The 27,528-nt window shown below is 45.7% G+C and overlaps 1 protein-coding gene across 1 annotated transcript; it reads left to right on the top strand.

The window, feature by feature from the left end:
- The first annotated feature begins 288 nt into the window (after window positions 1-288).
- Window positions 289-27,528, top strand: POMGNT1 (protein O-linked mannose N-acetylglucosaminyltransferase 1 (beta 1,2-)). Its single transcript, XM_081010914.1, has 22 exons — window positions 289-522; window positions 2,813-3,015; window positions 7,387-7,492; window positions 8,078-8,193; window positions 9,113-9,178; window positions 10,122-10,235; window positions 11,219-11,336; window positions 11,767-11,865; window positions 12,077-12,204; window positions 13,292-13,362; window positions 14,084-14,159; window positions 15,130-15,213; window positions 15,667-15,708; window positions 16,122-16,180; window positions 16,637-16,709; window positions 16,891-17,019; window positions 17,429-17,554; window positions 19,219-19,283; window positions 19,964-20,008; window positions 20,756-20,891; window positions 21,094-21,203; window positions 22,200-27,528. The coding sequence occupies exons 2-22, from the start codon at window positions 2,905-2,907 to the stop codon at window positions 22,294-22,296; spliced, it is 1,971 nt and encodes a 656-aa protein (XP_080867040.1). The 5' UTR covers window positions 289-522; window positions 2,813-2,904; the 3' UTR covers window positions 22,297-27,528.

The following is a 27,528-nucleotide window of genomic DNA, read 5'->3' as shown; positions in this document are numbered from 1 at the left end:
TTGGCTTCGGATCGAGGTTTCTCTTTTTTAGCCAACCTTTGGGGGAACAGATCTTGGCACGCCTGCCTGCCCTCGCCTGCTCGAGGCTCCAGCCTGTGGCTTAGAAAGAAGACTCCTCGTCTTCCTCGCCTGTTGCGCTCCTTCGAGGAGGGGCCGGCGCTTGGATCGGCGGCCAAGGGGGCCAATGGCACTGCTGCGTCCCTGCCATGCGGCGCCTTCTTCCGCCCATCGACAGCCAAGCCGAGACCTCTGCGGCTGCTCCGCCCCTTCTCTCCGCCCGCTGGCTCGTCTTGTTCTGCCGGAGCCACTGCCTCCGCCGTCTCCTTTAAGAGTAGCCTGCGAGCTATATATCCCGCGCCGGAAGCGGAGGAGCGCGTCGGGTTCATCCTCGCCGAGAAGGTCCCTGTGCCTGGTTCGCGACGGGGAGGAAAAGGAAGAGGAGACCAGCAGCTGCCGCCGCTGCACACTGTGAGCGACTCCTGCTTATGGGGAGAGCGCTGGGCTCGACCCGCTGTCAAGGCCGTGAGTAGATCCACATTCCCTTGGAACTGCATGCAGCGTGCTGAAACGAGAGATCCCTTCTGGCAATCCGCTAACCCCCCCTTTTCCCCAGGCGCTGTGATCCATTTTGCACCATCACCATCCACCCGCCGCCTTTCGGTATGCTTCTTGTTTTGTGGAACCTGTCGTCGATCCCCTTCCGACGTTTACTCGGCCTGCCCTTCCTAGTAATGGTGGCAGCGAAATATGGGGGAACCTCCGTATTCCCAGAGTTTACTGCTTGAGGCTTATTTTTAAGCCCCTTTCCCAGGATAGCCAACACAGACACCCCGCCCCCTCCAAATGTGTTGCACTCTGTTCATTTCAGGACACGCAATGCCGATTCGGGTTTGCTTTCCATTGAGGGAGCTGAACATGGATCGTGGTGTTATAAAAGCTAACTAAAAATATCCTTTTTTTTGCTGTAGTGTACCATAAACAATACCCTCTGTGTGAAAAGGAGTAGTCAATAGTGCCCTCCCTTATTCTTTTAATACTTGCCTGGAAGCCGGTCTTGCTGTTTGTTTTTGACTTATTTTCAAATACATGTAGCTTTTGCCACTGAAATGCAGGTAAAGGGTTACTCGCTGCTCCCACTCCAAGAGCAAGTTTTTGTTAAAGAAGGCAAAGATAAGTAAGCACATAATTTGTTCAGCTTTTGGCAAGTAGTGACAGGCTTCCATCTTCCCAGAGGAACAGGAAGCTGGCTTATCTGGAATCAGGTCATCCAGATCAGCACACTAGTAGTTTCTTTCCAGGTTTTTGGGGTGGAGTCTCTCACAACCCTATCTGGAGCCCCCAGGAACAGAAGCTGGGACCTTCTGAATGCAAAACATATGGGAGCTACAGCCCCTCTCCGCTCCTTTGGGGAAGGTGTGCACAGATTCTGGTTTTAGGCATATCATAGAGTTCAAAGAGGACCTCAAAATTCATCTAGTCAGGCCTTCTGCTAATACAGGAAATCTGCTGCTCATGGGTGGCTGTCCAGCCTCTAACAAAGGAGAGTGTACCACTTTCTTAGGTGGGCTCTTCTGGTGTTGAAGAACTTGTGCAGTTGTGAAGTTTCCCCTAAGAGTCAGACTCCACTTATGAGTTATCTGTAACAAGCTTTCATGTACAGTGGTACCTCGGGTTACAGACGCTTCAGATTACAGACTCCGCTAACCCAGAAATAGTACCTCAGGTGTTGCTTCAGGATGAGAACAGAAATTGCACGGCAGTAGCGGAAGGCCTGATTAGCTAAAGTGGTGCTTCAGGTTAAGAACAGTTTCAGGTTAAGAATGGACCTCCAGAACGAATTAAGTTCTTAACCCGAGGTACCACTGTATTTGATTAATCCACTGGTCAATGTAGTGAGGAGATGTTGCAAGGAAGTAGAGGTGTCAAAATGGTCAAGTGTGAGAAACTATGTCACCTCTAACACACACCCTTGCTATCCTTAGATGTTGTCCCATCCAAGTCTCTGTCCTGTCCACCTGCAGAAAGTGTTAAGGATCTCTGGTGATAATTGTTTTTTTCTGCATCCTATTATCTTGCCATGACTAAAACTGTGCCCCGTGAGCTGGTTCACATGTAGCGCTAAGCCAGATCATGACTTGGCACAAATCGGAGGGTCCCTGGAGAGGGGATTGTTGCAAACAAAGCCAAGGTTTAGCTTAGGGTGTTGCCCTCACCTGTGTTCATGCATCACCTTGCTCCTGGCAAACCTTGGCTTGTGGTTTGTCTTAAGTGAAACAAACCATGATCCCAGGTTTGGACAACACACTAGGCCAAACCACAGTTTGGCTCACACCAGTGCAGCAACAGCAGGATGGGAGGAAGAGCAAAGCAGCAATAATATACTCTCTGGGAAACCCCCCCCTCCCCCAATGCTAAACATAGTTTGACTTGGTGCTAAGTGGGAACCAGCTCACTGCAGCTCTAAAGACCATCTAAGTGGGGCTTGGGCCTGGAATAGGACCACTGGTTCTCCCCTTGGCCCTTTCCTTCCAGTGGCCCCTCATTCCTCTGCCCCACAGCTCCCCAACAAAGGAAGACTTCCTTCTATCCTGTTCCTTTGCCAAACTATGACATTTTGACAGCTTTCAAGTGATGTAACAGAATAAATTATGTCAATGAAACACTTAATGGACACTTGCATTTTCTTTTAATTAATGGAGCAGATATTGTGCTGCCTTGACATAGAAATGGACCTCAGACCTTCGGAGCAATATTGCATTTGACTCAGCCAATTTCACTCCTTCAACTTCTTTTGCTTTCTTTGCCCTGCCAGGTCTTGTTGGTGGTAGAATGCAACTCAGGGAGGCCAGATGCTGAGCGCTGCCTCATGTAGGTGTCCAGTTCCATCCGTTTTGCCCTACTACGATGGATGAGTGGAAGCCCAACCCACTAGCCAATCCGCGGAAGAAGCGCAGCTGGTACCTGGCCTGGAAGTACAAGCTGACAAATCAGAGGGCTCTGAGGAGGCTCTGTCAGGTGAGAGAGCAGGTCCCTTGGACTCTTGGTTGTGCTTTGCTTGCTGGAGTAATGTGCTGCATCAAGTGCAATTAGGGTTGGTGTTATTATTAATAGAAGACTGTTGACTTTAAATGCTTTTGGGTGATGAGGTCTGCGCTTGAGGAAACCTACGAGTGGAGTGAAGAAGATAAAGTGATTCTTTATAGGTACCAAAGGATATCTCTGCATTGTTTCTATTAAAAGGGCAGGATCCTGTGGCATTTTGAAAGCTAGCTGATTTTATTGTAGCATGAGGTCTTGCTTACAAAAGCCCTGGCCTGTGAAAGCTCATATTACGATAAGTATTGGTCAAGAAGGTGCCATGGGATAGTTCTGTTGCTGAGCTTGTAGCAGATGGGTGCAATTACCCTTGACCACCTTTCAGCAAATGGAAAGGGAGTTGCACTTTCTCCCTCCCTCCCCCATCTAGCTATATCTATACCTATAAACCAGTGGATTTACAGTGATGCTGATAAAAGTTTTTTTCAGACTGTCAATTCTGCCTTTTTGCTAGCGGCACTGAATGGGTTTCAGCTAAATGCTGCAACAGAAGGAAGAATGGAAAGAGTAGTTTCCAGAGACAGATCTTCATACTGGATCATGTCTCTTTGCAATGTTTCTATTTTATTTCTTCCCCCACATATTTTTTTAGATGCACTGCTTTGCTCCCTGTTCTCTGTAGCGCAGCTTTTTCAAGAGATCTGTTTACGCAACAGAAGGTTGCTACTAAGTTGCCCCCCCCCCAAAGGACAATCTTGTGACAATTTGAGGAAGAAAATATTTTTGCAAATTTTTAATATACTGAGACGTAGAACCCGAAGCGAAAGGTGGCAAGAGTTACAGCAAGGACAGTAAACAAAGGTGGGGGGGATAAGCCTGAAGGAAAGAAGCTGATAACTTCTAGGGAGATGCTGAGGCTCAAGGCTACCTGAAAGGGGTTTGTGGTGCATATGGAAGTTTTGAAAGCCTTTTCAGTGCTACTTCTTTATATGCTGTTGTTAAGCATTGAAAGCACAGCCCTTGCTTCCTAATCACAGGTGACTAAGGATGGGGTGGGGTTGAATGGTAAAAGAGATGCATTCTGTTGAGTCTCCAAAATACTGAGTGAGAACTGCAACAAAATATTGCAGCATAGAATACTCCAGCCATAGTTGCTTCCATTATATTCCACTCCATTCCCCACCCCAGAAGTCAGTCAGCGCTCTGTAGCCACTGAACATGGTCAATCCTAACTGGAGTTTTTTGCAGGGCTCCCCCTTAATTTTTCTTTCTAAATAATTTTTGAACTTCTGCAAACCGTAGGCTTGTCCTCAAGCCTGTTCATACCTCCCCTCTTGTGCACAGAGAGTGCAGTTTTGCATATCTAGGGATCCACACTTGGAGAATGAGCTCAGTATTATAAGCTTTTAATAATCAATGTCTGTGGCATCTTGTAGTGCTTCATAAGCAAGAGAGAGGTGCCTGCCCCAAAGGAGCTTACAATCTAAACTTGAAAAGTGGGGAGAGGACTGGAGAAAATAGCGTGGAGAGGGACATATATATGGGCAAATGGAGGTCACCCATATTTTCAGGAAAAATTTCCATTGTTATTATTTTTCCTCAGAAAATGTTTCCTAAATTCATTTGTTTACTAAATACAAGTAAAATAAGCATGCTAAAACAGATGACCCTCTAGGACATCAGGAAATTATCAAATCCAAATAATCCTACACATAATTCGCCGAGGAATTGTTTTTTGGAAGATGCACATCATAAAATGTGCTAAAACTGGGGATGAGGATTTAGGGGGCCACATGGGAAGTGTGGACTTTGAGGAGGCATTTGAAGGGAGAGAGTGAGTTAGCGCTGCATGCAAGTTCAGCAATGGAGAGCAATGACCTCAAAACACTTACTGAAATTTTCAAGTGTTCTTGTTTCAAGAATTGCGCAACCTTCCAGCAGCCTTCAAGAAACGTGACATTGCAATAGGCAGAGAGGCATAGCAAATGTGTTCCAATATCTTTTCTGGATCCCATGTCTCCAAACAGCAAGCTTAATACAAAGCTGTCAGTGTTGAGGGGAAAGCTGACACCTTAATTGCGCACAGACAGGGCTCTTCAGGTTCGGGTTCCCATAGAAACCCATGTTGCCCTGTATTCCTGCATCATCGGGGAATTGTTCATCATGGCACCCGCTGTGGCAATAGGCAATACTCTGTCAACCACAGTTCCATAACAACGTAATGGAGGCAGTGGCGTTGGGCCTCCTCAAAGGGATATCTAAAAATTGAAGGACCTGTCACTGACTGTTGAACAATATGAGTCTTGGTATGGGAAAGTTGCTGTGTTCTGAAAACCTTTTGCTGTGTCCTGCAGGAGATTAGCAGAGTTAGAGGCTATGTAAGCATCTGAATTATGGGTCTTGTGGTTAGTGTATCTTCTGGGATGTTTTACCTATAAGGAAAGAGACAGCTGAAATTCTGCACTTCTAAGAGACACTAAAACTTGCAGCTATGGCAACCTCAGTTTCCATAAGTTAAATCATATTTGCAAATGAGGCTGTACTGAATACACTTAAATCTTACTGCCTGCCATGTGCTCCAGAGGATCACCGGGGCAAATTGGAGTGGTGGTGCAGAGACTGCAGAAGAGGGGAGAGGGATGGGAAGTCCCATTCATACAAGCTAACATCCGTTGCACAAGAAGGCTGCTTCAGTTGGCAAATGCTGCATAGCTCTGAGAACCTTTTCCAGGCCAAGGGGTTCTCTTTTCTGTCCTCTCCCTTTGGAGAGTTGGAGTCCTACATCATCTGGAGGTTCCCCATTCTTGATTTGGGGCTTTATCTTTGTGAATATAGGGTGGCATAATTATTAACTATTTCTTATGGATATATCACATATTACTGCATAAATCAGCTTTCCAAGTTGTGCAACCTTTTGGTTCAGGGGCAATAGGCGAGCAGGGGCTACACATTTTATTTTTAAAAAATAATTAGTATTTCTTGAATATTTTCTTGAGTTACAAGACAAATAAAAAAGGAAAAGTACATATAGCACCTGCACTTTCAGTTCATAGCATTTTTTACAGTTCAGTATGAGACACTAATGTCATAGAAATCTTTCAGTTGGGGGGAAAGAAAGGGGAGAGAAAGAGGGAGGGGGAGAGATTTGGGCATTATTTTTTCATTCTGTTGCATAGTGTTAGTGTAGGCATTTGTGTCATCATCACAGGGGTAGGTCCTTTATTTTACACATTTATTCATATTCATTGGCATTGCAACCACTTTGCAACAATTTGTGGAGACAAAGTGGGTCCAGATTCCTTCCAAGCAGCTGGTTTTCACTGACCTGAAATCTGATGTCACTTATGTCAATCTAATGTCAACAGCAAGTCAACTTGATATTGGAGAATGGCCATCTGATATTAACTACAGATCATTGTACGACAGTGCTGCTACACCCTGTGCTTGAAAGCTAAAAACTGCCTGTAATGACAATGGATCGTTTTCAACACCACCCATTTAAGAGGTGCCAGATGTTGGGGGTTGGGAGTGTTTGTTTTTTAATTCTGCTTGAATGCCTTGCAAAGAGAATGTTTGTTCATAATGATCTAGCAATTCAGTGCCCTCTGGCTTATCTTCCTAGTATCGTGGGCTAAACCGAGATTGAGAATTGTAGTAACAATAGCTATTTTTCTTGGATCAGAGTGAAGAGACCGGCAATTGCTAAGGAAGCTTCTGTTTGGAATACAAGGCTAGCAGACAAATGTTTCTGCAACAATCCAAATGTCAGAACAGGCTTGTTTTTCTGCTACGTATTTTGTAGGTACATTGGAAATCCTCCTTGCGGCATGCCACTTGGCCTTGGACTCTGCTGAGTGCAGTTTATTTAAAGAATTGTGTGCCACTTGACAATATTGCCATTATCAAATGTTGGAAGGCATGCAGTATCTGTCACATGACCCCAAACTGATTTCCATTTCCAAATGCCAGCAACTCAGTTCTAAGGAATTTAAATAATGTCTGGTTACTTTCGGGAGAAAACCGAATATATTTGCACCTTTATGCATGGGAAAGGGAATGTGTAATTATGGGTGACAAGCTTTTAAGAAGGTAGGAGGGCCCCCATTGCCATATAAGACACTGTAAAATTTTTCTGGGGAAAACAACTCCTTTTAGATGTGAATGGAAGTAGCAAGTAGAAGTATAGGTAAAAGGTACATCAAAAAAATTCAAGAGCTATGGTTCTGCTCTTTAGCCAACACTACATTTTTGCCTTCATGTCCTGCTATGCAGGAGATACTTTTCAAGACAGAAGGACTTCCAAGGCATCAGATTAGTAATACTTACGGTCTAATGTTAATTGCTTTGCAGATGGGGGCTGTTCTCTTTTTGCTAGTGACTGTGATTGTGAATATAAAGCTGATATTGGACACTAGAAGAGCAGCCAACGAAGAGGAGGAATCTTCTCAGGATTATGGTGTGTATGGAGTGTTGTGTCTAGGTGATAGCAGTAGAATGTACTTTACAGCAGAGGTCAAGCTGGTATCTCCCCTGCTCAGCATGCCCTAGCATGTGATATCTCCTGTCCAATGGGTAGCTTGCAACATTCCTAGCTACAGTAGTGTTGTTCATGGTCTGCTGCGGCTTTACATGAAAAGTCCTTTAAAGTGTATTCTTCAGCTGGTTTGGAGAGAGAGAGAAGAAATTCCTTAGAGAAAGATGTATGGATGTAAGAGCTTAATGACACCTTCCAGTTATTCAGATCCATCCAAGGAGACCTCTAAGAACCTCAAACACATGGTCAAAGCAGACATTTGGAGCATTTCTGTTAGATAATGAAACCTTTAAATGGAAGGAGAGAAATATTCAAGGGACATCAAGTGGGAGGCTGCCACTAAATATCTAGTTTCCCTGAACTTGGGGGTGAAAACATATGTTGTATTATGCTCCTCTTGGAATCTAGATCTTTGGATTATATTTTCTGGGAGTGAGTTGATTGTGGGGGTTTTTAAAACAGAGTTTATCAGTAGCTTGAAGTAAATGGTTTGTTCCCCCTCCCTAGATGAAGGCTTGCAGAACCCAGAGATCCCTCGACGACCTGTCAACAGCAGGAAGGTTCTGGATATTGAGGTGTACTCCAGCCGCTCCAAAGTCTATGTGGCAGTGGATGGGACGACGGTGAGAGACTCTGCTGTAGCTATAAGGGGAGATGCAATAAATGGGGAAACTGGAAGTTCTCATATGCATGGCTTCAGAGCAAAGGACAGCACCTTTTGAAACGGAGAGGCTCGTTACACTTTGCAGCACAATCCCACATGTTGAAGATGGGGAACCTATGCTCCTCCAGATGTTGGTGGACTATAAATTCCATCACCCCTAACCATTGGCCATGGTGGATGCAGCTGATGGGAGCCGGAATCCAACAGCATCTGGAGAGCTGAATGTTCCCCCATTCCTGCTGTATGTGTTTACTTGGAAGTAAATGCCACTGTGTTTAAGAGGGCTTACTACTTGGTACATGGATTTAAGATTACAGTGCTTACCTACTATTTCTTTCTGCCGGGGCAGGGAACTAACGTCCTTCAGCCACAGCCAGCATGGTCAGTAGCGAAGCATGGTGGAAGTTGTAGTCCAAAATCTGGATTATGGGAGGTGCAGTCCAGCATTAAGCTAACCATCTCTGTTTTTATAACTGTATTTCACCAACCACTGTCGTCTGATGTGGCATTTGCACCTCAGCTTTCAAGTTCTTCAGTGTAAAGCAGGCTTCCTCAAACTCAGCCCTCCAGATGTTTTGAGACTACAATTCCCATCATCCCTGACCACTGGTCCTGCTAGCTAGGGGTCATGGGAGTTGTAGGCCAAAAACATCTGGAGGGCCGAGTTTGAGGAAGCCTGGTGTAAAGCTTACTGTATCTCTTGTCTACACTTTGGGTGGTTTTCCTTAAACAAGAAATGCGTTGGTAAACTCTTTGGGGCCACAGGACTTCAGCAACTAGTGGGGGACGTTCCTGCAAGAAAGCTTATTTGTGCCAAAGGGGTGTGGTGGCAGCTAGAGGGATAGAGTATTATTATAGTTTCTTTTATCATAGTACAGGTTTTGGAAGATGAAGCCCGGGAGCAAGGCAGAGGAATCCACGTGATTGTGTTGAATCAGGCTACAGTAAGTGATTAAGCCATAGATTGACTTTCTGAAAGAAGCTACTTTGCATCTCAGAAGCCAGATGTATTTACAATTGTTCGGAAGTGACTGGTTAACTGTAGGGAAGTCGCTGAAATTAGAAATAGCTCTGATTGCATCATTGATTCTGAAGCCTGCTCTTCTAGATTTGGGACCCAAATCCCACCCGTTCTCCTTATCACTGGTGGCATCCTAGCAGGCAACAGCATGACGGAAATCTGCAACAGAGGCCTGCAAGTCACCTGTCTCTTTAACAACCCCACAATGCCCCGTGTGGCGCTACATTTGGGCACCATGGGGATATCCAGAATGGCAGCTTCCTCTCCACCCTCTGCTGCTGCTTGGCAGACTTTAAGCCAAGAAGCAGGGGTTGCCGGGAAAGCCATGCTCAGTTCCCAAGGAGCCTTCCCAGATGCCCAGTCTTTTTTAGCCCCTTGACCATGCCAGGTACTGCTTCCAGCCCTGTGGCTTGCTTTAAGAAAAAAATTAAGTGGTGCATGAAGATACAGCACTCATGTTGGCGTGAGATAAAGACCAGCCTGTTTGCTCAGACACTAGAGGACGCCAATGTTAGTCTGCTGCTCCAATGGGAAGCTGCAAGTGGCTCTGTGGAGGACTTGTTCTACTTGCTCTTTCTTTTTAACCAACATAATTTTAACGGAATAGCAACCCACCCTGGAATCCTATGATGAAATGTGTGTGAAAAAATATACTTTAAAGTGTGCATAGAAGTCCCACCGTGTGTTTATATAGAACATGAGGAAGATGCACATTGGCTTCAGTTTTTGGCTGACTCTGTTTCCAAAGAAGCAGCTGGTTGTGTTTAAAACTCATGTTGTCATTAGTGGATCTCAGCAGTTGAGCAGGACTCATCCATCCACTGAGGCCACCATCTAATCTGCTTTTGTGTATGAATGCTTAATAGGGTCATGTGATGGCGAAGAGAGTCTTCGACACCTACTCTCCACATGAGGACGAAGCCATGGTCCTCTTCCTTAACATGGTAGCTAGAGGCCGCATTCTTATCTTCACAATTAAGGTAGGTGGGGAGGCTGGAGTTTTGGTTCGTTCTTTTTTTTCTCTGTTCCATAGAGATAAAAAGTGCAGATGTGCTCAGTAGCTTTTTATTTTCTTTCAAAGTCATGTGAAATGAAATGCTTCAAAATATTCGGAGTAGGCAGACTTGGACTAACTTTAGCTTTGCAGCTACTGATTTATTTACTTTCCTGTGGCTATAACATAATATGGACTTCTATTTTATGCAGTTGCTGTACATTTACTATTGTGAATGGTATTGTTTTGTATTCTCTTTACTTAATGAATGATATGCTGGGTGGCTCACCCAGAGTGGCAAAAAACTAAAGAAAGTCTAAGGCTTAAATATATTTCTTGATGAAATAATTAGGATTGTATCCTAATCAGAGTACATCCACTGAAAATAATGGACCTAAGATAGTTGTGCCCATTAATTTCATTGGACTTTCTCTGAGTAGGACTAGTGTGTAATGCAACCTCTTATTCACAAGATCGTGCTCTGCAGATGTTCTTGAGCCAAACGATTAAGTGACTGTGGTGGTACCTACTAACTTGTTCTCAGCCAAGACAACAAATCCTGTCATGAGCAATGGGCTGCTGGAGTTGGCTTCACTTTATGGTTGCATCCCTGTTGCTCCTTAGAAATCAGGAGGCAACAAAGGGGAAAAGGAGAGAACACTAAAGGGTTGGCCTAGCTGCCAACATCTGTCTTGGGTGGCTGAACTAACTAGTTCCAATTGCAGAAGCTAAGTACTGCTGTTATTCTTGCAGCACCCATTTATGGTAAAGTGGTGCTGAGAATAGGCTCTAAAACTCTGGAAATTTATCAAGCACAGATTTTTGACCTTAACCCTTTTTTTTTTTTTTTTAAAGTGACATTAGTTGTGCCTCTGTGACAAACTCAGAAGGAAAAAAATTGATTGTTATTACAAAAAATAGAGGGGAAATTCTATGTAATTACAGCCTAGCTTTTCTTCCATTTTTCAGGATGAGGGCTCCTTCCACCTTAAAGATACAGCGAAGAATCTCCTGAAGAGTTTAGGGAGTCAGATTGCGGCTTCCCTCAACTGGAGGGACATGTGGACATTTGTGGGGAAGAAAGGAGGTCAGAATCTGTTTTTTTCCCCTGACCCATATTCATGGGAGAATGTGGGAAAGAAGTTCCTTCTTCTACACCACAATAAAAGCAGAGGTGTCTCCATTCCTCCAGTGCCACTTGGTCACCCTAGATGGGTGCCTTGAGCAGCGGTCCCAGTAGGGCACAGAAAGAGGGCAGGCTTGGCTTGATTTCCTTGCTGAGGGTCATGGATCTTGCATAGAAATGGGGAACATGTATCCTTCCAGACCTTGCTGGGCTCAGTCCCACCATCTCTGACCATTGGCCAGAAGAGCTGGTAGTTGAACAGCATGTGGAGGCCCAAAGGTTCCCTACCTGTTCTACAAGTTGCATGTTGTTGCAGCAGCGGCAGCCTAGTGCCAGGTTGTACGAGTGGTAATTATATTCTGCAGACGCTGACATGCATTCTTCTCTCTAGGTGAGGTTTATGGTGAAAAATACGCCAAGTCCCCAGTGCTTTCCTCTTGGGGAGAGCCTGTCTTGCTGAAGACTGAAGTCCAGCTAACTTCTGTGGAAGGTATGGCCTGCTGGTTCTTCATCGCCGTTCCCTGAGCATCTTCTTAAGGGGGGAGTTGCAGAGGCAAGGGTTGGGATGACCCAGTGACACCATGCATTTAAAGGGTTCTTTGCCCCTCCTCTAAAGCATCTGTAGTGAGAACCTGGTAGAGGCTTGTCTAGCTCATAATTGCCTTCGTGTCTCAAAATAACCCCCTTTGTTGTACTCTCAGATGCCGAATGCCACTGGCCTGACACGGAGCTCAACCGGCGGAGGAAGCGGTTCTGCAGTAAGGTGGAAGGGTATGGCAGTGTCTGCAGCTGCAAGGACCCCACACCTATAGAGTTCAATCCGGACCCAGTGAGTAGGCCTGAGCGAGAGCCCCCTTCTTCCCCAACCTCTTCCAGGAATGGAAGTTGATGAGGAAGCACAAAGGCCTTCCTGGGATCTCCTTAACTAAGCAGCCAGCTGAGAGCTCTGTAAGACTATGGATGGAAGTCACCAAGTGACCTGTGAAGACTCTCAAATATGAAAAGGCCTACTGCCCATCATGCTCTGCCCAGTTCTCAGCCACTTCTTCCGCATTATTTCTAATTCTCAAAGTGATATCTCTCAGTTCCTTTTGCTTGCATATCTGCGCCTTAAATCCAGTTCTGCTGGATCTCTGCCTTTGATACCATCGACCATGATATCCTTCTGGGGGAGCTGGGGACACTGTTATACAGTGGTTCCGCTCCTTCGTCCTGGGCCGTGTTCAGAAAGTCGGGGGGGATGAGTGTTCAGACCCGTGGGCTCTCACTTGTGGGGTGCCTCAGAGTTCTGTCCTCTCCCCCATGCTTTTAACATCTATATGAAGCCCCTGGGAGAGATCATCGGGGTTTGGGCTGGGTGTTCATCAGTATGTGGATGATACCCAGCTCTACCTCTTTTAAATCAGAACCAGTGAAGGCAGTGAAGTTCCTGTGTGAATGTCTGGAGGTGGTTGGAGGATGGAGGATGGAGCTAACAGATTGAGGTTGAATTGGGAAATTTTTAATGCCTAACGTTTTACAATTTTTAATGTGCTGTATGCTGCCCAGAGTAGCTGGGGAAACCCAGTCAGATGGGGTATAAATAATAAAATTTTTATTTTTATTTTGACAGCCAAAAATTAATCCAAATTGTGAGGGTCTCTTCCCAGTTCTAGGCTGCTTAATTTGTAAGGTGGATTTCAAGAGCAAATGGGAAGATTGTTTTTTTGGAAACAGTTGAAGGGTACCTGGCTGATGGAAGTGCTCTATTTGGCGTGTCATAAGAAAATCTGTACTATGCTAACTTAGTTTACCCTTATAAATGTTCCAGAGCAAGAAATTATATGGGTGTGAATAGGAAGAGGGAATGGGTTTGGGGGACAACTTGTGCTTTTCCTCTGAAACATCTGCTTTAAGGATCTTTCTTCCACTTTTAGCTCAAAGACAACAAAGTTTTTGATGTTCCAGTTGCTGTCATTGCAGGAAACAGACCTAACTACCTGTACAGGTGAGTTGAGACTGCCTTGGGCCCATTGACAGGGCACTTGGCTGGGGTTTCTAAGCACAGCAGTCGGAAATTGAAAATTCAGCTTCAGCCCTTGCACGTTTATTGATAAGTGTAGAAACCTCAAGTTTCCAAGTTCCTTTATAAAGACCCATATTCCTGGCATGCATCTCCATGTACCCTTTAGCTGGGTGGTGGAAAGGAGAGAGCAAGCACAAAACAATGAGCCACAGAGCTGACTGCAGAATATCACCTAGGACAGCCTTGTTGGGCTTGGAATGTGGGAGCCTTGGCTTCTAGCCCTCTTCAAGAGTTGCAATTAGGATTGAGTAAATGCACAGGCAGGATAACAGGGACAAGCAAACTAGCTCCATCTCCTCTCTGCCACAACCTTCCAGCTTGTGTAAGTTGATTATCTGATACAGGGAAACTTCTGTACTCATGGAGGATCCCTGTTCATATTCCTCCATATTCCTGTTCAGAACCCTGATGTTCACTGCTTCAGAATAGTGGTTCTGCCTCAGTGTCTCCCTGTAGGCAGAAAACTAGCAAATGGGGAGAAATATTCCAGCTAGCTTTCTGTGTGCAAGACTTTGGAGAGGGGGAGACGTGCCCTCTTGCTGTGTAACATTTACTCTTGTTTTTATTCAGTCATTTGTTCCTCTAAATTATACAACAGGAAAGATCATTAAAGAATTTAAAAAAATGTTCCTTTTTCCCATAGGATGCTGCGATCGCTGCTGTCGGCACAAGGAGTCAATCCTCAGATGATAACAGTCTTCATTGATGGATATTATGAGGTGAGTCCCTTCTTCCATTTCATCAAGAACTTTGCATCCTTTCTGATCACAGAATAATGTGCTTTAAAAAATCCTTCAGGGCTGACCCAGGAATTGAGCTTGCACCTTCTACATCCACCTATTGACAAAATATCCCGTCTCGTTCTGTTGAGGTGCTACTGCTGGTTTGCTGAGATCTTCCTTTCCCCTTCCTGCTCCATTACTTGAGAGAAGCAAGTGCCTCTTCTATGCTCCCTGCCCCGCTCCCAGTCCAGTGAGAAAGGCAAAATGCAGCTGTGGAGCGTCAAGTTGTTGTTTGGGCTGCCTTTTAAAGCTTCTTCTGAAACCCCAGCTGCTCTGGAATGCAGCAGCCAAATTAACATATGAAGCGTCTGGTTCATTTCTGGGCACAATTCACAGTGCTCACATTAGTTTTTAAAGCCCTAAATGACATAGGCCCCAAATATCTGAAAGACCGCCCCCTCCCCATAGACCCTCTTGGATGTTGAGATAAGCAAAGGGGGCCCTTTTGGTCCTTCTGCCACCCTCTTGCTGACCTTACTGTGAAAGACAGGTAAGAAAACTAATGAAAATAACTTGAGGTGCCAACTTTACCTGGGGAATAAGCTGCGCTAGGAGTTCACTGGAACTTACTAGGGAGTAACTGACAGAGGAGTGCAGCTTTTACTGCAATTACATCAGACAGCTTGAGGTAAACCTTCACCTTAACTTCTTCCTGCTGCTTCTCGTGAATGCTGATCATAGACTCTGGCTTACTAAAAGCACTTGGGAACCTTTCTTTCATTTCAAGGGCAATAAACACCGGTTGTCTTCCTGTACCTTTCTGGTAGCAATACCTTATTGATCCTTGAAGTCTGTTGTGCTCCTCTTTAAGGAGTCAAAAATATGTCTAGCCATGCTTGCCTTGCCCTGATAAAAAGGAACCAGGGTTATGGGAGTGTGAATCTCATATGTTTCCTTTCCTTTCCAGGAGCCAATGGATGTGGTGGAACTATTTGGCCTGAAGGGAATCCAGCACACACCCATCAGCATCAAAAATGCCCGAGTCTCCCAGGTGAGGGACCCATTTTTCTCTTCTCCCCTTGGAAACCATGCCCATGCATTGGGGCAGCCATCTTGCTTGCCTACGAGCCCCATTACAAATGATTGCCCTGAGTAACCATGCTTGGCAGCTGTGAAGCAACTGGACCACACAGAACTTTTAGCTCAAGTGTACCAGTCTTTGTTCTCCAGCAATGTGCCTGTGTCTGGGACTGAGCTTAAAAAACCAACCTGGTGTGACTCCAGATGAAAGTTGCATGAAACTCCTGCTGCTATGCCTAAGTATAATAGAGGTGACCTGCTCTCTGGCTGAGGTTAACACCCTAGATGGACCACACTTGTCAGGCAGGGATAGAGACATATGACTTCTGTAAAGTGGTATTTCAGTAGCAAGTCCGAGTCACTGATCTGAATCAGTCAAATTCTGAATAGTGTTGTAACAGATGGCATTGTTTTCTTCTCACAGCACTACAAGGCCAGCTTGACAGCAACATTCAACTTGCACCCGGTATGTGATCTCCACCACATTTCCCCACTTTCCCCTTCTGAGAGTGACTTAGAAAATTCTACCTTTGATTATATCCTTGTATGCAATCACTGGGGAGGATATTCTGTCCTGAATAAATGATTCTAATGATCACCTGTCATAGAACATGATGTAGCAGAGGCTTTTTTAGTTCAGCATGCAGTTAACAAACATGCACAGTGACATAACTGTCTCTTATATAGTACTTTTGGAGGAGGTGGTACCTTCATGCACTGATCAAGTTGACATAGTTCTGAAACTGAACTGTTGCTGGGACCACCTGGTCCCCCAAAATTACTGCATCCCTTGGGTGAGAATGTTGCTTCTGAACTTTGTATTTCATTGGTCTTGCTCACCACCTTCACTTTTCTCTTTGTGCTCCACCTTTTCTGTAGGATGCCAAATTTGCCGTGGTTCTAGAAGAGGACTTGGACATCTCCATTGACTTCTTCAGGTATTATCTGAACCCATCAATGAGCCCTAGCTGGGTCCTGATGTCTTTGCTCATTCTGACCAAAGTTACTTTGGATCAACTTGCTGCATGACTTAGAGAACACAACACCATTGTAAAGGGAGTATGAGACTGGTTTCACAAGCCAGCCCATCAGGAAGGATTCTGAAGGGCTGGAAACTAGCCGTAATTCAGACCATCCCTTTATGTCAACCTCCAGAAATGTGTGCATTAGATTAAAGGGTAAGGTATAAAATAAATAAAACCCTTGTGGTCATACTTAGTATTTACTCAGATCGATCCATTCCTTGCAAATCAAGACTTTGTTCCATGTGTAAAATAATGTCACTGACCTTAGGTTGATCAATGATCAAAAAACCTCTTTCGTCAACCTGATTAAGGTTGGCTTAAACAATGTTTCTTCTAACTGTTTTTGAATTGTTGTCTTTTGATGTATAGCTTTCTAAGCCAGTCCATCTATCTGCTGGAGGAAGACGACAGCTTGTACTGCATCTCTGCCTGGAATGACCAGGTGGGTCTTGCTTTTGATTCTTCATTGCACTTTCCTGCCTCTTCCCTTTTTTTTTGTATCACCCTCCTGTGATCAACATACTTCTTCCTTCCCTCCCGCCACCTCAAATCAGAATGAAGGACTTCATGATATGCTCTTGTTACGGAAGTTTGCTTAGGTGCTTCTCTTTTTGGACAATTAGGGTTATGAGCACACAGCGGAGGATCCCTCACTCCTGTACCGTGTGGAGACCATGCCAGGCCTGGGCTGGGTGTTGAGGAAGACTCTCTACAAGGATGAGCTGGAGCCCAAATGGCCAACACCAGAGAAGGTCAGTGTCCTCTCGGTTTGTCTTTCCTTGTAGAACAAGGCCTTCTCTTTCTATTGCCAAGTGGCTAACCTTTGCAATAGCCATAAATACTAGAGATATCCCTTCGTAAGAGCATCAGGGCTGTAGACCTTCAGTTTTTATCAGCCTTTTAAAATATTTTTAAAGGGCAAGATATACTTGTTCACATTTTCTAACTTTTAATATGGAAATAAAGTAGAATGTCCCCCAAAATGCTGTTAAATTTTGTAAAGTTGAACAAATGGAGCAGGTAGGAAAATGATCAGTACTGAAATGTTTGGAATTTTTGGAACCTAGACAACTGTCAAATCCCCTGACCATGTGACTAGGTCCTTTCCAAGAAGCCCTTTCCCACAATGGGCTCGACTCCTTTGTGCTCTCTTCCCTCCAGCTCTGGGACTGGGACATGTGGATGCGGATGCCAGAGCAGCGGAAAGGCCGCGAATGCCTCATTCCGGACGTGTCGCGCTCCTACCATTTTGGCATCGTTGGCCTCAACATGAACGGCTACTTCCATGTGAGTGTCAACCTGCACAGACAAGCATCAGGCAATGTGTGCTTCTGCACTTGCTGGCTGCCTTCTGCTTCCACATCCACTGGTTGTGGTCTCTGCTCGCTTCCCCTTCTTTGTTCTTCTCAAGGAGGTCATGACATGTGTGTTACTCGCTGAGAAGGACGGTTGGAGCAGTCTGCATTTCCCCAGCTGCAGTTCAGCCTTGGAGAAAGAAGCTGCTTCTTTTCATCATCTGTGCATATTGACCTCCCATGCACCTATGTAAGCATTTGTAGGCCATGAGAACTCAGCAAAAGCTTCATGTGCAGAGGAGGTCTGTCATAGGAACATAGGACTGATTCAGACCATGGGTCTCTCTAGCTCAGTGTTGTCTACACTGATTGGCACATGCTCTACCACTGAGCGATGACTCCCATCCTTGGAACCAATAGGAGAAGGCTGAGCCTTCATGCCTAGCTTGGCAGCCTCAAGAGAACTCAGGGGTCGCCACTTTCAAGAAACAGAGTGTAGGGCAGAGGTCCCCAAGCTAAGGCCTGTGGTCCGGATAAGGCCCGAGGGACTCGTTTATCCGGCCTGCAGCAATGCCTGCTGCTGACACCTGCTCTTACCGGCTCTGTTCTGCACGTCTACCCACTTCCGGGTCGGAGGAGCACCGGAAATAGCTTGTGCACGTGCACAAGCATTATTTCCTGTGCACATCCTGGTCGGAGGAGACCCGTGCACATGCACGCAAGCTATTTCCGGTGCTCCTCCGACCCGAAAGTGTGCTGGAAATAGCGTGTGCGCACGCATATGGGCACCCACTCTCCCACCCTCCGGCCCGCCACGCGATCAGCACTGGAGACACCGGCTCGAGGCGCAGTAAGTTTGCTGACCCCTGGTGCAGGGCTAGATCATCTTTCATCTGAGCCAGTACAGGAGTTCTATTCAAGTCCTGTTCTTATGTTGAAAGCACAGAGCTATCATCTTGTGAGGCATGAGAGGAAGTTGCACTCTCTGCATCTTTGGGAGGATGTCTGCAGCAGGACTGCCTGCCAGTACAAAGGGGCTATCCCAGCAAGCGGGAACCCTGAGCGCTCGGGGTTTCATCTCATGGGGACCACCTGCTTGGCTTTGGGAGGCTGCCCTGCTGCAGACATCCTCCCAAGGCTGTGGACAGTGCTGGGGAGGGGAGACTGCGCCTGGCCCTGCTCTGTGATAATTGTGTGTCCTAAATGCCCACATAGGGCAAATGGCTTGTGTCCAAATAATTTTTCCTGAAAGTCAATTCATGGAAAATAATGGAACCTCAGTTAGTCAATGTGGTGACTCTGCTCTGAGTAGGTCTAGCATTGGATACAACTCTTATGTGTTCTTATGTCAATTTGTATGCTAGCTCCCAAGTTGCCAGGCTAGTCCAGTGACCCAAAATGAACTGATGCCTCCTGTTTATTCACTTAACACAGCTGCTTTGACTACTCCCTGTGACCATTCCCATGCAACAAATCATTTATGGATAGTTGTCTGCCATGGTGCAGTGTGTTTTTTGATGTGGAGACTCAGTATCTGTGCATCAAGCTAGATTCCCTCCCGAGTGTGCTCCAGGGATATGTGGAAATAAGGGGTTATACGTACATGAAAGGTGACTGATGACCCCTAAATATGTGTTTGCCTCTTGGTTTTTCTAGGAAGCCTATTTCAAAAAGCACAAGTTCAACACTGTCCCCAGCGTCCAAATAAAAAATGTGGAGAGGTGAGTGCAGTATGTCCAGCCTCTGCAGAATGAGCCCTAATATACCCTGGGGCACCTGGGACTGACTTTCTGAGCCAGGCTTAGGGCTTCCTGGCTTATGTACCTCTCCAGCTGAGACTCACTGCTTTAACTGCACCAGAATGCCCTAAAAGTTGGTAATAACATGTTGCCTCTTTTGTGGGTGGCCTTTAAAAATCATAGAGTGGTAGTCAGCTAAGCTTTACTCAGAGTAGATGGATTGAAATCAATGAAGATTGCTAAGGTAGGCCTATTAGTTCCAGTAGGTGTACTCTGAGTAAAACTTACTTGACTATTACTTCTAGGAGATTAATACTAGCAGGAAGGTGGTTTCTTCATAATAGAAAAAAACACACATTTATTTTCCTGTCCAGCTGATGAGTTGTGTTTCCTGGGGTATACTATCTTCTTCCCCGTTTTCTAGTTTTTACCCCAACCCACGTCAGTGTTCCTACAATAGGGTCAAAATGCTGATGGCTATCCTAGAATGTCTTTCATAGTAGCAAAGGTGGACTGTGGAATTAAATAGTGGTTTTATTGCAGTGGATTTACTAAGCAGGATGCTGACACCCAACAAACTGCCTCTAAGGTGTTAAGCATCAATATTTCTCTTCTCCCCCCACCCCCCTCTGACTGACTGTCTTTATCTTTCCATTGCCCAGCTTAAGGAAAGATGCATATGAAATTGAAATCCACCGGCTGCTCAGGTAACTTGAATGCTAGGAAATCGGACACATGTTGATGGTAAATGATGATATTTTGCAAAGTTTTAAAGAGTGTGTGTGTAGGAACTGTTTCATGTTGGAGATGAATGCTTGTTTGTCTGTTGTTGGGGAGGGTATTATGTTTTTATTCAGTTTTACAGAAGCAAGCATCAAAATTATGCTGATACATCTATACAGCTCTTAGAGTTGTTTGGATCACGGGCAGGCTGTGTCTGCTGTCGTTGCGTGGATTGATTTTGCTAGCATGCCATGCCTACAAGAGAGGTATTCTAGTGTCCCCATTTGTGGAAGGTGTGGCATCTTGTGTATGTGCTGCAGCATCAACTGTAAGAGGAAAAACAATAAGTGGTAGCCAGGAATTTTGCACAATTGGATCATAAGGTTATCAGTTAATCTCTGAAGTGGGTGGGTGGATTTTAACCAATGTCATTGTGAAAGGCTGGAAGCGTCCCATCTAATACGCGAAGGGGAAGGGTGCCAAAGAACAATGTAGTCACTTTGAATGTTTTGTCTGATGTATGACTACAAAGCTTCAACAATAGGAGCAATGTGAGCCCTTCCCACAAACTTACGGCCTTTTCTTTTTTACTTTTCCCCACAGACTAATTGGCATTTTTAAAAAAATTGCTGGAAACCCCTGTGTGTGTTCATACATGTGTGTCTTACGGCTTTTATCTCTTCACTTTGCCTGTCCTCACGGTCCCGGATTTATTTTAATTCCTCCTTCAGTGAGGCAGAAGTTCTGGATCACAGCAAGAACCCCTGTGAGGATTCCTTTGTACCTGACACTGAAGGGAAGATCTACGTTATGTACATCAAGATGGAGCAGGAGGCAGATTTCACCACCTGGACTCAGCTTGCAAAGGTAACTTCCAACTTTTTTGCCTGCCCAGCCTGTGACATAAGATGGACAGGGTGGGGTTTCTGTAGGCCTCTAAATCCAAAGCCAGTGCAGAACGGGAATTGGAAGGCAACCCATTGACTTAGATTCTGGAGCTTCCATCACATGGCTGATTCAACCTTGATCGCATGTTGCTTGTATGATGTCCTCTCTCCACTGTCCTTAGTGCCTCCACATCTGGGATCTAGATGTCCGTGGGAACCATAAAGGACTGTGGCGCCTCTTCCGGAAGAAGAACCACTTCCTGGTAGTGGGAGTGCCTGCCTCTCCTTATTCGTAAGTTTCCTTCGTGGGCAGGGGAAACTCCCCCTGGTCCCCATGTTAGTGCCAGGCTGCTTAGTCTCTGCATGTTTCTCCCAGCATTTCCCCAGCTAGCAATCAAATCAGATCCTGCTCCCCAAGCAAGCTACAGTAGTTGAGCCTGTCCAGTCACATGTTTTAAAGAACACCAAGGTTGCAGGTTCGATCCCTGTATGGGACAGCTGCACATTCCTGCATTGCAGAGGGTTGCACTAGATGATCCTCAGGATCCCTTTCAATTCTATAATTCTGTGTCTTCATAACTTGCTGCTGCTGATGCCACCTGGCGCTTGGAACAAAAATTGCAAGGAACTTGGAAAGAAGCAGAGGCAATGCCATTCTTCGGCACGGTTGCTTGGTGGCTATGTGCACCAGGTAGCTGCACCAGAAGGGCTGCAAGAATAGCTGACTCTGATTTTGGGAGACCATAGCAAGGTGACTGAGAAGGGATTGGAGGCAGCTCCAATCCCTTGGGGTGGCGTGTATTGTGTGTAGTCACGAAGCAGACATGAAAGGCCAGAATTCCTCTCCAGGCAATTATTAAGAGGGGAGGCCTTGACTCAGTGGCAGAGCACGTGCTTTGCTCACAGACAATCCCTAGCATCTCCATCTATAGAAAGGATTAAGTCAGGCTTCCTCAACCTCAGCCCTCCAGATGTTTTTGGCCTACAACTCTCAAGATCCCTAGCTAGCAGGACCAGTGGTCAGGGGTGAAGGGAATTGTAGTCTCAAAACATCTGGAGGGCCAAGGTTGAGGAAGCCTGGATTAAGTGGAATGGGGATGCCTGAAGCCTAGTAATGCTGCCTCCAGATGGACAACACTGGCCTAGATGGACAAATGGGCTTATCTGGTGCAAGGCAGCTTCTTATTTTCCTCTCCATGCTGCCCTCTCTGGCCCGAGACACTTCTTTAGCTCCCCCACCCCTTTCCCTTTTTTGTAGCCAACTCCTTTTTTCTCCTTCTCCTCCTAGATCCAAGAAACCCTCCTCAGTGACCCCCATTTACATGGAGCCCCAAGCCAAGGATGAAGCGGTGGGAGCCGTGGGAGCAGGAGCGGAGCAAACTTGAAGCAGGGCTTGGGAGTGTTGTCCGTGTTGCCTTCACAGCCTGCTGGGAAAAGGGGCTCAAGACGCCATGGAGCTTCGTGGGAGATTTGTGTGCCGCTTTCTCTGAAGGACTTGGGAAGAGGGGCAAAGACAAAGGGGGGAGGGCTCCCTGCTGCCCCAAGGCAGCTGCTGAGTGTGAATACGTTGCACTGGGAAGGCAGGAGCAGGAGCCTTTAATATTTTTCTAAGCCACTGCAACAATACAATTTTGTGGGGTGGGGAGGGGGTCGGTCTCATTTTTAACACTGACGCTTTACTAACGGTGGCCACCCTTTCCCCCAAATTGTGGGTTAGGCCAGAGGGAGCTGTTTGGAAAGGTGATTGGTTCCCCTTTTAGGGAGCTCTTCTCAGACCACTACTTCAGGATATATACATTTGTTGTTGTTATTTATTAACTCTGTGTGTTGGTCAACATCCTTCAAAAGGCAGCTGTCCTGCTTATGTTTCTGGTGGTTTCCAGTTTAGGGGGGATTGTGATGGGACTCTTAAGCCCTGGAAAGCATGTGGAGCCATTCATTCTCCAGGTAGAGGAACCATCCTGTACATGGCTTGGATTGGTGGCTACAGAGCAGACAGCTCGCCTGAATTTGGAGAATGGCTTTTGTGCCGGAGGATGGAGAAATAGACCTTCATGGCCTTCATCGTCGGGACTTAAGGACACAAACCACAAATGGAACTGCATGTATCGGTACTGTGGGCAACCTAACCTGGATGCTCAGGCCCAGAATTCCTTTCCTCCTGTCTCTGCTCCCAGTGGATTGTGATGCAAGAAGGGAAACATCAAAATCTCTGGCATTTTATCTACCTAGCAAGTTCTCCTGGCTCTAACTGAGGCACCTCTTCTTGACTGAAATGCTCAATAAGAGCCAGACTGGCAACAACAGGTAGAGGCCCAAGGCTGCGAGGCTTGGTGGAGTTGCTCTTCTGTACAATACCCACAGAAAAGAGCCAAGAAGTGGTGAAGGTGTGTGTGTGTGTACAAAAAGTGCCTTGAGGGAGTATGTGCTGGCCTAGAAAGCCTGCTCAGAAAGGGAGAGTTGAAGTGAATGGATCAAGCCAAACCTCAATTATGTTTGCTCCATTGGAACAAAGCTTCTGTGAGCTCAAAGATCCAAATGCAGGAACACTTGTTAGTCTGCAGTGTGGATGACCTGTGGCAATGGCCACCGTTAGTACCACTAAGCAAGGTCAAGCTCACTCCTGTCCTCCATCCTGTGGAGCTGATAGGCTTTGTGTCCTACCCTGCTCAGTTCAAGCCAGTCTTGCTCTTTTTGAGGCCTAGGTTGCTGAAGCATGTTGCTTGGAAAGGAGGCGCTCATAGGACCTCAAGGAAGTTCTGAAGAGGCTTCTTGGGGAAGTAGGTTCTTCTGGAGTCTGTGTTGGCTGGGCAGAGGTAACGGGGAAGGGAAAGGGCAGAAATTCAGGGACAAAGAGGGAATAGTGGTTTTCCTCTTCCACATCTGGTGCCTTATGAGGTGAGCGAAGTCCTTGGGGTCTAGAATGTAACTTTCTGTACAATGATTCAGTGAACAGCTAAAGGAAAGGGAGCACCACCTACAAGCAGATGGCCAGGTTCTAGTTTAATGTAATCCTTTCCCTTCCATTTGGTGGTGAGGTGTCTTTTTGTTTTGTGTTTCCTCTTCTTTCTCCACACCGCCAAGCTAACCATACATAGTTGATGCTGCCCGGGTCTTTAAGAAAACAAACGAATTGGGTGTAGAGGACTAGAAAAGGGGAAAGGTGGCATTACAGCATTTAAGATGTCCATAAGGCAACTGTGGCCTCCATTACTAAGGTACCATCTTCAGCCAACTCCTGAACCTAAGAGTGTCTTGCTTCACCTCACTTGGTCTGTACATTTTCCAAAAAGAAACCCTTTGGCTTCTATCCACGTCTAGTGACTGAGGGGAGACCATAGGGAATTTTGGATGGATGACTTTGGTACAGTCACTGATTGAATGCCGCTGATTTATGGGTTAGTGATGCTTTACTGCAGGGAACCAAGACATCTTGTCAGTTCAGTCCATACCATCTCAGGGGAAACTGGTGGGTGTGTCTGCCTCTGGAAGGTGGGCTTCTCTTGGCCCTGCCTGTTGGCCTTGATGCAGATACACTCAGCATATTGCAGCTGCAAGGTGAGCGTAACCCAGAGCTGAGAGTGCAGCAGTTCCTGCCAGAGATGAAAAGGAACGCTTTGGCTGCTGCTTTCCTTGATTGCATCGCTTGCCATCACATTGCCAGTGCATCATGTTTCACTGGAGGTAAATATGGACATGTATTTCCCCCAACAGCTTTTGCAGGTACGGTAGAGCTAAAAGTTAGAGCTGTGCTGCATTTTTGCAAAAGGATAATTTTTCTGTTATGCCTTCCTTGTCTCTCCTTGGCAAGCATTGATGCAGAAAGGGAATCTGTTCCTGTAAACAGGCACCTGAAGGTTCCTGGATACAACTTTAGCATGCGTTTGCATTTTTAGAAACACACAAGTTTTGCTGCGGAGTCTTACTACTGATGACATATGGAATGATCCTCATAGTGAAGCAGCTAGTACTTTCGCCATTTTTGTGGCAACATGGTATGGAGCATGGTTTTTTATGTTGTTGGGTTTTTTGTTTGGTTTTATTTAAGGCGCACAGCACCCTTAATAAGGGGAAGGAGCAACTTCTAAGCAGAGTTCAGCAACCTTTGCCCTCCAGAAGCACATTACGTTCCTTTTCCTTATTTATTTGGTAACCAGAATGGGGGATGTTTTGAAGCCGCCAAATCTCCAAGGCCCTATTACACTTGGCACAAAGTGCAAAGAGTTGGGGCTTCTGCAAATGCACAGCAACAGCAGCAACCCTGAAGGCTTTTTTAGTGATGGCTAACTGCAGCAATGCTGAATTAGCTAATGTGCTTCTTATTAATTTAAAGAAGCCATTTCCCCCCCTTCAGAACCAGTCATGGGATTTCAGGGGCATGGCAAGTGGAGATCTCAGGAAGCCTAATGCCTAGACCAGCCTTCTCGAACCTGGTGCCTTCCAGATGTTTTGAATGACAATTCCAGTCAGCTGCAGCCATCACAACAGTGCTGGCTGTGGCTGATGGGAGTTCAAAGCACCTGGAGGGGCACCAAGTTGGGGAAAGGTGGCCCGGATCTACAAATGCCTTTGTCCTTGATGGAGAGCAGAGCACAGGCCTCTCCAGACTTCATCTATATGTTTGGCGTGAGTGTTTAGTTGTGGGCAGAGGGAGGGGCTAGTTGCTTTTTGCAGCAGAAAGGCATTTCCTACCTATCAGGTGTGTAAAATCAGGTCACTCATGATCAAAGTTCAGAGCACACTTTTGAAGGGGCTACATCTACCTTAAAAGTGTTCATGAGGTGTCTTCTGAAAGGAATGGTGTTCTGCTCTTGGCACTGGCAATAGACACAGCTCCTGCCCCACCTGACCAAGTGCAAAATATTTTATGGTGAGGACATCCCAAGATCCCACGGTAACAGCATCATTGCAAGAAGATTGTAGTTTGTGACTTTGTGAGGAGGCAAGAAAAGCAGAGGTGGGTTGGGGTGGTTTCCCCTGTTCAGCCTTGCAATTTTCCACTTGTGAAACAACTGGAATATGTCAGAGGGTAGCTGGAACAGTTGCTCTAAGTCACTACAGTGGTACCTTGGTTTAAGAACAGCTTAGTTTATGAACAACTTGGATTAAGAACGCTGCAAACCTGGAAGTAGGTGTTTTGGTTTGTGAACTTTGCCTTTGAAGCAGAACATGTTCCGCTTCCTGTTGAGTGTGTTCCATTTGTAAATTGAGTCCCCTGCTGCTGTGGGAAAGCACACCTTGGTTTAAGAATGCTTTGGTTTAAGGACGGACTTCAGGAATGGATTAAGTTTGTAAACCAAGGTACTACTGTACTTGCCCCTGGCAATATGCCAGTGGGAGCGGGAAGAAAAATAGCAAGGATATAAATTTAATTCAGTTTTCACTGTGTGTGACTTTTAAAATAACAAGTTTCCCCTTCATAAGGTTACCTGTACTACAAGTGCTGCTTCTAAAACAACCGTTTAGGGATGGGAAATGTTTGATCTAAAGCATTTTAATCTTTAAAATATAGTCCAGCACCATGGACATGAGACTTTTGACTGAAATGGAAGCTAAATGGCCATATGGGGGTTGTGTATCTTGCTGGCATTGGATTTCAGTGGGGTAAGCATGCCTTTCTCTGGATTACACCTAGCAGCTGCAATCCTATGCTTGCTAGTTCTAAAACCTCTTGGCTTCTAGGTAACCAGGGACTGCTTATGAGTAAACCTCCTTGGGATTGACCCAAGTGTGAAACAACTGGAATAAAATGTGTTCACATTCAGCTTCAAATTCCCATTTAAATACAAACAGTATTTAATCCCTTTGATTGCAGTGACTTATTCTCGTCAAACTTTGCAAACAAGTCCAAGGATCATAACCCCTGACCTTGCTTTTTGCAAACTATGCGGGAAAGGATAGCTAAAAGTTCATCAACTGTTCCTCTCTTCCAGTTTATTTCAGCCAGAATCTTTCTGGTTGTTAGTGACAGCATGCTTGATGCTTTGTCTGATCTATCATGGAAATTACTATTTTCTTGTAGCTTCTGGAGGGTTTGGGGGTTATTTTGATGGTGGTGGGAAGTTGGAGAGGAGACGGTTCTGTTGCAAAGCAGCTAACATTTTTCAGACCAACAGTTGCCTAGGTAACATGCCATCATTTGCCATCAGTTTTTCTTGTTTCTGCTGTTCCCCAAACTATCCATTGATAATGCACGACGACATCAGAATGTAAAGCTGTCATACCCTGTGGATGTTGGTACCATATGTTAGGCTGCTTGGTGCCAGGTGCTTCAAACTGGTGTAACTGTCCTCTTAAATGATACCATCTAGGACTGAATTTGACATTCTTGCCACTATTTGGTTTCCACTTGCTCTTCTATCTCGTTCTTTATTCCTTGCTACCACCAGCACTCTTGTTTTGCTGTAGTTGTCTTTAACTTAATGCAAAGGGCAATGCAGTTTCCTGGGCTGGGTGCACCTTATTCCCTGGACAGACTTGGATTTCATTTGCATGCAGCAACAGGCAAGAACAGAGGCTGCTGTGTGCAGGGTGACTGACTGCTTTTGGGAATCCAGTTTTGTGTGTGTTAGGTTTTTTTGTTTTGTTTTCCGAAAATAAAGGTGGCGGAACTACTA

The sequence above is a fragment of the Podarcis pityusensis genome (assembly GCF_964106645.2).
Source record: "Podarcis pityusensis genome assembly, chromosome: 6".
In the NCBI taxonomy this organism is placed as follows: domain Eukaryota; kingdom Metazoa; phylum Chordata; class Lepidosauria; order Squamata; family Lacertidae; genus Podarcis; species Podarcis pityusensis.
The sequence above is the reverse complement of the archived record's forward strand: the minus strand, read 5'-3'. Positions and strand labels throughout refer to the sequence as shown.

Bases quoted from the DNA above. Each gene is read 5' to 3' on its own strand.
- POMGNT1 (XM_081010914.1), top strand. From the start codon at position 2,905: ATGGATGAGTGGAAGCCCAACCCACTAGCCAATCCGCGGAAGAAGCGC. The intron at 3,016-7,386 runs GTGAGAGAGCAG...ATTGCTTTGCAG, and splicing joins CTCTGAGGAGGCTCTGTCAG to ATGGGGGCTGTTCTCTTTTT. The intron at 11,337-11,766 runs GTCAGAATCTGT...TCTTCTCTCTAG, and splicing joins ATTTGTGGGGAAGAAAGGAG to GTGAGGTTTATGGTGAAAAA.